The sequence below is a fragment of the Lytechinus pictus genome, chromosome 13 (assembly GCF_037042905.1).
Source record: "Lytechinus pictus isolate F3 Inbred chromosome 13, Lp3.0, whole genome shotgun sequence".
NCBI lineage: Eukaryota > Metazoa > Echinodermata > Echinoidea > Temnopleuroida > Toxopneustidae > Lytechinus > Lytechinus pictus.
The window spans coordinates 20,630,101-20,639,261 of NC_087257.1; the positions used below are offsets into that span (position 1 = coordinate 20,630,101).

At 36.1% G+C, this 9,161-nt stretch overlaps 1 protein-coding gene across 1 annotated transcript; it reads left to right on the forward strand.

The window, feature by feature from the left end:
• Positions 1-804: 804 nt before the first annotated feature.
• On the forward strand, positions 805-8,622 carry LOC135156307 (uncharacterized). Its single transcript, XM_064108263.1, has 7 exons — positions 805-930; positions 1,902-2,202; positions 2,667-2,828; positions 3,759-3,887; positions 7,099-7,440; positions 7,944-8,063; positions 8,582-8,622. The coding sequence occupies exons 1-7, from the start codon at positions 805-807 to the stop codon at positions 8,620-8,622; spliced, it is 1,221 nt and encodes a 406-aa protein (XP_063964333.1).
• Positions 8,623-9,161: the final 539 nt, after the last annotated feature.

Below are 9,161 nucleotides of genomic sequence, written 5' to 3' on the forward strand. Positions count from 1 at the left end.
CGACTGTGGTGCTATCAAGGTTCTCATTATCATTGATTTGATCTACGTAAGTTTTTGCTTTCAAATTCTATGTAGAAGTGAGCTTGAACCCCCATCCCCTTCCCCATCTCCCCCCCCCCCTCTCTCTCTCTCACTCTCTGTGGATTTATTATAGCTTAGTATATTGACTTGCATATTTAGTAAGCCCTTTCTTCATTATTAAGGGGATTATTAATTTAAAAAAAATCACTATGCAGATTCTCTAAGGGGGAGCTGGGGGTATCATTCATTATGCAACCAAGATCATCGGTAACATCATAGCCTGCCATCGATCGAGTGTCAAATATGCAATCGCATGGTGGCTCTAGTAGTAGTAGTAGACGTCAGAGCACACTTTCTTGGCTGTACGGATAGACACCACTTTCCAAAGGGGATTCTATCTCCACCGGATTTCATGAAATTCTAGATCAATATCGGTGAGAGAATTTAGTTTGTACAAGTATGTAACGGAAAAATAGAAATTATATTTCACTTCTAAGAGCATTTTTAATACAAATTTGCAGTCTGGGTAAACAAGTTTTACCCAAGTACAAAATGGTCTCAACCTATCAAAGTTTCAAAACTTTTTTCCGCGCGCATCAATCTGTCATTGTTTACGTCAGAGTCACGTGTGCGCTAAAGTATAGAAAGCGCATGCGCGTGATAGGGGTAACTACCAACATCGAGTACGTTTTCTAGTTATCTCATTTTGTGCTAACTAGCTATTTGCTATTATTTAGCGATTTCGGGATATCTTTTCGAAATTCTTTCGGATTTTTCGCAATTATGGGTTCGTCGAAATCCAAAGTTGTGCCTGTGACATCCGAGGATAAAATTGAGGAGCAAAATGGCAGCAGGTCTGTGACAAGCTGCTGGGGCGGAATCAAACAACTCTTCTCGAGGAACAATAAGGTAAAATAGATTGTATCATTAATTTGCTAATTAATATGAGATTTTTCTTTTTGGAGTTGAAGAGTGATTTTAGATGTGGCATATTCATTCATGTGTATCTAATTCTAACGTTAAACTTATTTAGTTCTAGATCCAGCGCTATTCATTATTAGAATTTATAAAAGTCTCGAAAGAAAATTAATCTATGATGAATAATAATTCAAAAAGGCATCATACGAAAATGATTCGGGTTATTCTAAAAATAAGAACATGAGATGAAATGGAGAGAGTGACAGTATAAAAATGAAAAAAAAGAAATAAATAAGATGATGATGATGATGAAGAAGAGGAAGTAGAAGACGAAATAGAAGTAGTAGTAGAAGAAGAAGAATAAATAATAATGAGAGGCTAGGCATGGTTATAGGGCAAAATTTCTTTAAAGCTGGGAGCGAGCAAAGTGAGCTAGCAAAAAGTTTGACGCTTTGATAAAAAAAAACAATGCTAAGATAGATCTTGGCATTAAAAAAAGAAAATTCGATAATATTTCTCCTTTTTGTTTTCCCTTATTACTTTTTATCCTTTACTTTTTCTTGGTCAAGATTAGTTTGCTTCCCATGGCCCCAAGCCCCCATATCTGTACGCCACAGATGTTAAAAGATGTTTTGTTGAAAAAAGTAGGTTTAAAAAAACATATGCGTATGATTTGATATTAGTGATTTTTTTTCTTCTTCCTCTTCTCTTCTATCCTCTTATTTTGTATTGCGCTGGGCTGGGGCGGGGTCTATTCAGCCTCCTCTAAATCCGCCTATGGGGTGAGGAAGCCGATTGAGAATTAGAGAATGATGAAAGAATGTTTCTAACTACAATATAGTCATCATCACTATTTCATTAATTGTCAATAGGATACCTGCACGGTTGTTGTCTCCGTGAGCTGCAACTGGCTATTGCCTAGATTACATTTAGATGTAAAATCATGATAATATTCCTCCTAGGTTGTTCCATTGGCATCGGAGAATGAAGCCGACATTGAGGGTGACGATGATGAGGAAGTTGAGCAGACGACCAACACTGCTCAAGAGGCTCCCGCAGTAGCCACCGTCACCATCGAGCCCGCAGAGATCAATCGCAAAGCTGTCATCGTGATTGGTCAGAAAGATGAGCCAATCAGAAGCAAGGAAGTAAAACCCAGCCCTGTGATTCGCCAGAAGCGTGTGCGGCGAGTAAGGAGGGCCCGCCCATCAACCTCCTACACACCAGACATCCGGGTTTCAACCGGTTATTTTCTGTATTATCGTAAGCAGAATTTTGTCTCACTTTAATACGAATATAAAGTGAAATATACCCTCATTAATTTGACTAAAATTAAATTGTTCGGGGGGGGGGTGGAAGTTGTGTTTTTGATATATTCATAATGATTGCTTGTGCATTTTAAAACTAAAAAATTTCCTTGATAAAGAAAAAGTGAAAGACATAACTATGGCTATCTTCAACAATGCACATTTTCAAAATATAAAAGAGTGATATGCCCATCCATTGTTTAAAAATAAGCCAATTAAATATTTTCTAGATTTTAAACGTTTCATTCAAAATTAAAACATCAATGCTCAATGTCCAATGTTTATTGGTAAAAAGTTAAACACTGTTAAATAGTTTGCAGAATATGTCTTACAGAACAAACGTAAGTTAGATAGAGTAAACCATGTTGTGTGAGATTTATACATGTTCTTTAACTTTTTTTGCTGTGTATTGTTTGAAAGATCGCCTGGTCAACGATGAGAGCGAGAACGAGTCCTCTGATGATCAATCAACTACCGATGATGATTACGAGGATGATGCCGACGTCGAATCCGATGTCGATGAGATCGATGACAGAATCAGAGTCCACAGATTTACTCACAAAGTGACTCGCAAGTCGAAGGGTGGGTCGTGGAAGATAATTTATCATTTGTTAAATCTTTGCTTATACTCTTAAAAAAGTTGGGCAAAAAATGCGCAACTTTTAACCAACCCTGGGCAACGTACTATTCACACAACTATTGGTTAAAATCTGCCCAAATTGGGTAATGAAAATAATAATTTGGTAATAAAGTTGCCCAATTTGATAATAATTGCCCAGAATATATTACCAATATACATTACCCAGCACAGTGGACAGTTGATGATCTTTAAATATTATTTTCCATTATCCACCTATTTTCAATAATTATCTATTTCTATTTCATCTCTATTACACATTTATATTTGGCATCTTATCAACTTCACTCTAAAAACAGTTTACCCAATATTGGGTAAAATTGGAACATGTATGCTTGCTGGGTAAAATGATATCAAATACTTTTTAAATTTTACGCAATGTTGTGTTGAAATATATCCTTTAAACTTGCATTTTGCCCAATATGGGGGAAAAATACACAACAAACATGCTTGTTCTCTTTTTACCGAATATGGGGTAATTATTTATTCAATCTTTTTTACAGTGTTACATCCATGTTTTTTCAATGTATTTAAAAGTGCTGGGATTTTTTTTCTTAAGTTTGATTATCATATACAAGTCATATGTCCTAATTTTATTAATCAATATTCAGTTGTTAAATTTACTTGTAAATTGTGAGCGATTTACTTTATTGTACAACTCTATTTGTAGTTCACTTTTAGCAAAATGATTTTCTGTCAGTCATTCTTACTACATTAGCTCTTTACAACAGTTTAAATTCATCCATCAGTGATTTGTTTAATAAATTGTGCAATTTACTATTCGAATTTAAGGAAAATTAAATGTTTTTTTCCTGTATTCATTTGAAACTGCATGCACTCAAATTATATTCGTATTTGTCCTAATTAACGTAAAGGCAAGGGCAAAGGCAAAGGAGGCAAAATCAAGAGCTGCAAAGACAAGGCTGCCGTGAGAAATGAGACACGCCCTGTCATTGGTCAATTGATGAGGGAGAAGATGGACGATGACGTCATCAGCCAGACAGGTTAGGTACAAGTACTTTTATGTGATTTCTTTTTATTTATTTTATTTTCTACAAAATACAAATCAGGAAAAAAACAATTTGGTGAAATGAATCAAGTCAAGACAATTAAGAAGATTGTTCCATCATTGCACAAGCAATACATAAATAAAATCATATGAATACACAATCAATAACAAAAGATGTATGACACTAAAAAAAAAAAAAACCGCAGATTTAAATGTTGTGAAGATGGAGAGGCCCATTATTATGATAATTATAATGATGACAATGATGGTTATTTATAAAAGACCATTTCCATTTGAATTTTATGCTCAAGGTTTGTGTTTTCTGTTTAGAAATTATGATTTTCAAAAGCTTGCCATAACAGCAGAGTCACGATGGGTAAATCGTACGGGTGTATCTGTCTGTCTCTGTCTGTCTCTCTCTCTCTCATTTTTTTCTGTTTTTTAACTTATGGAGAAGAGAAAGAACTAGAGACAGAGGGGGAGAGAGAGGGGGGACAAATACACCTTTACGAAACGCCCATCCTATTTCTGCTAGTATGGCAAGCTTTTGAAAGTCATACATTCTTGATACCGAGAATTCGCATTAACATTTTTTTTCAACAACACCTAATTTTCTTGATATCACAAACTGATTTATTGGTATCAAGATAAGATAAGTACGAATGTTCGTTATTCTTTTGATTTATTATTTGTTATTTATTAATTATGTTGTTATATTTTTAATGAATATTTAATTAGACCAAAAATAGGATCAATATAAAATTGGCTTGCCCTAAATACATACACTGGCTAAATTATCCAGGTGTGATAGTGATTCAGAGCAAAATATGTGACTAATAAACAATATGTTGAATAGTTGTTTTGCATCACTTTATTGAGCAAGAAGCAATAGAATACTCTAAAATAACAATAGGGATACACTTTATACATGAACATAACAAAAGAAAACCCAGGACATGCTTGCATAACTGACACAGGCAGGACATATTAAACATATTGCAATAATAATATAAAGTACCGATATTACCAAAATGAAAATATTTTTATCATCAAATAAAGTACATCAAGATGGAAAATTCGGTGAAAATATTAATCTGTTAAACAATAAAGTTTCGCTATTTTCATTTAATTTCATTTTAGTTCGTTTGTTTCCATTTCCACATTTATAATTTATTTCGTACATTTTAAATATACAAATATAAGTAAGTAAACATATTGCAAATTTCTATATACAAAAATTATAATCAAGTTTATCATACAGAAGGTTTTAAAGTAAATAAGTGCTTAGAATATTTCAGATAATAAATCATAGGTCCCTATTTAAAACTATTATCTTTAAAAAGATGACATGTCTCGATATCCGAACTCCAATACAGTGCACTCTAAATTGCATAGATGTCAAATGAATTCAGATCGACTACAGCGAGGGACTGGTCGAACTCTGGAACCAAATCGGAATATCAGGACCAGGAATCTGACATGCCTCTGCATGGGAACGATTTTATTTTGCTGGGGTGCTGAAGTAAATTTTACAAGCAAAAAAAAAAAAGAATTTACTACAAACTGAAGGTCGTTTCGGTAACAAGAAAATTGACACCCCCTCAAAAAAAACAGATAGGGGGGTCACACTGCAAAATAAAGGTCGTTTTGGTCGGAAATAAATTGACAAGAGAGAAAAAAGGGTCTCAACGCAATTTTTTTTTTAATTGTTTATTTTTTTTATTTTTACCCTTCCACAGGGTTCCTTTTCGTATACAACAAATATTTGACAAAAGATCAGTTCATACAATGCATCCATGAATCTTACTTATTAAAAAAAGTAGAAAAGTATACTTAAAAACATTTGTGGAACTGGAACCACCTTTTTTTCTAAATTCTTTTGTTTGGCTATGTACTTCACCATATCATAATAATTTTTCATCCCTATCAAGATCTTTTCAAAGGATGGTATTTTTTTTCTTACTATAAACAAAACACAATTTAAGGAATTATTATGGCTTCCAAGTAAACCAAACAATTAATTTTGATTTGTGAGTTTTATTTTCGTTTTAGTCTTGATAAAAAAAAACATTGTTCAAGTTTAAACCAAATTTGTTCTGGAAAAGTACAATAACAAAATATATGTACAAGTGTACATAAATGTTGGTAATTTTCGATACATATCTCCAATATGACACACCTACCAGAATTCCAGGGGGTGCTGCCTATGCAAAATAATACTCACAGCACCCCCTGGGAAAATCCTGGGGGTGCTTCAGCACCGCCTATTGCCAGGGCCATATGCCCCAAGCAGGATCGATCAGGATCTTCCATAGAAGACTGACTCAAAGAAGATTGTATTGAAGTATGCTATGGAAACCACATAGTCCAAGACTAAATTTTGAAAGTGATCAGACAATTCAATCGTCGTATATTGATAATTGATAAAAATATTATATACAATATAAATGTTAGCAGCCAACAATTAAGCCAACTCTGCTTAAATGGCTAATAAAATCCATGTTCTAAGAAGTGAAAAAAGTATTGGGCTACAACTGCACTTAAAAAAAAATGGCAAGGGTCTTCAAGTACCAGTAGTTTTTGTGAAACGACGAACGATTATTATTTTATGTAATTAACGATACTAAACTTTGTTTTATTGCGAATTGAGAGTAATTTACTTAACGAGCTCATGGCGATGTTTTATGGGTATATATGCCAGATGCTATCGGTTACGTAATAATACGAACATGGTAGAAATCCATTAAAGCATCATCTTTATCAATGAGTTTTATGACATTTTATTTGGCATAATAGGCCTATCATATTAGACGTATAAGAACGTCATGTGAAAATCAAATCAATTCCATGTTATCTGGTATGGAAATGTCAAATTCATAAGATAATTAGTGCTTGCAGAATTTCTTACACTGATATTTTAAGTTTTTATGAGTGAATTTTAATTATTAATGCTTTCAGTTACCTTTTCTAATCTATTTCACAATATGTTGACATTAGAGGCCTAAGCGAAAGTTGGTAAAACAAAAAGTCTTTGAAATATTTCCTGTATTGTTTGAGATGTCATGGGTGAAGTCAGGCTTGGGTGCACACGTCAGGTGCCCCTTCCCCACTCCCAGGGGAGTATCCGAACCAGTTGTCGTGTCAGATGTACATGTAATTATGGTAATCCTATCCAGGTTCTCACTTAATTCTAACTTATTTCACAGATGAGAGTAGCAGCCGCTATCCCTCCAGCGAGCCCATCGCCAATGACGTCACGAGTGGTGACAAGGCATCCTCCGAGGTCGACGACCTCTTCGTTGACGAGAACCACGACCTGTTCGTCGACGAGAACGAAGTCATGTTCATGATCTCGGTGTCCTGGATCATTCACATCATCATCTGCTTCCACCTCCTCTACTTCTTCACTGACATCGCCAAGGCTTTGGAAAATGAGAACGATGATGATAGTGATGATGATGTCGACGATGAGGGAGTAGCAGCCGAGGTCGTTGATGAAAGGAAGGCCGTCGTCGAGCGTTTGGAGACAAGTGATCTTACTCCGCCGGGTTAGTAAGGCACCCCATCGAGAAAAAAACAAAACAAAATATAAACAATGGCTGTACTCGACCGGCCATCCCTTTGTCATGTATGTAATGGAGTAGCTTCATTTTTTGTTAAACCCATACCCCCCCCCCCAAAAAAAAAAAAATAATAATAAATAAATAAAAACGTTGCATTAATCTTTTATATAGTATTATTATTCATTTTGTACTTTCACAAAAGCATACTTCAGATTACGATGAATTTAATTGTTTTGTTTTTGTGTTTCCTTTTTAATTCCACTGATCAAAATTCATCTTATGGAGGAACACTCATCCAGGGGCGGGTCCAGGATTTGAAAAGCAATGAAAAAAAGGTCCTCAATTGCGTATTCTTGGTATATTCCCCTTTTCCAATATTTCCTTTTACAAGGTAAGAATATAGGTCTTTGATTCAAAATTAAATGGGTGCTTTTATCGTCATGCTAACAAGTCTTTTCCTCTTGATTATATGAACTTGCTTTTATTAGGCCATCCAGTAGAGGTCGTCTACGAACAAGACTTTGAGACCGAGTCTGAGACCAACATCGACCAGCCCTCGACCTCTTACAAGCGAGATAAACACGCCACCTACGACTTCCTCGTCCATAGTAAGTATTTTAGTAATGATAATACCATGTTTGAAACAAAAAAGTAGAATCTTAGTTTTTCATATTGAACTACATATTTTATTTCACTTCACGAATAATTTACCTACTCTTAGAAATAAAATACCCAGAAAACAATAAGAAGCCAACTTGAAATAAACATATTATGTAAAGTTTGATTATCATGATCAGTATGTGATATTCGGAGAAGGCACCACTTTGGGGGTGGGGGCATGGGAGGGGATGACCCCGCTCTTTGGTCTTCAAGGCGTGTAAAACCAGAAAAAAAGTGGAGAAAAAAGAATTATGGTATATATACAATTTAGGTTAAATACCCCTCCATATTAGTCTATTTCTGAAAATTAAGAAAGTTTAACAAATCTTTACAAAAAAAAGTCGTGTGGAATGTTAAAGAGAAAGAAACATCAAATTTTTTTTTTCAAGTAGTTGACTTTTAGATTCTGACCCATTTTTTCCATCAACCATTTTTGTTGTTTTATTAATTGTTATTCTCTTTGTAGAACGTTTTATGGATGTGTCGAGTGATGAGTACATCTGGTAGAAGAGGCGCTCGCAGCCAGACAATAAGAGGGGACGCTAATGGCCAGACGTGTAGGGGAGACGCCCTTGGTCAGACTGTTGAGGGGGCGCTCACGGCCAGACAATCAGAGGGGCACCACGGAAAACTGGGTAGATGAGGACCCACGGACAGACGATAAGAAGGTTCGTCCACTGATAGACGATAAGAGGGGGCGCCCATGGACACAGACATGTAGAGGGGGTACCCACGGCCAGACGTGAAGAGGGGGCGGCCACAGCCAGACGTGTACAGGGCACGCCCGCAGCCAGACAATAGGAGGGGCCGCCCATGGCCAGACGTGTAGAGGAGGCGCCCATGGTCAAACGATCATAGCGGACGCCCGCAGCAAGACGATTAGAGGGGACGCCAATGGCCAGACTTGTAAAGGAGTGCCCACATCCAGACATGTAGAGGGGCGCCCACGGATAGACGATAAGAGGGATCCCTATGGCCAGATGTGATGGGGCGCCCATGGAAAATTATGTAGATGGGGCGCCCACGGCCTGACGATAAGAGGGGCG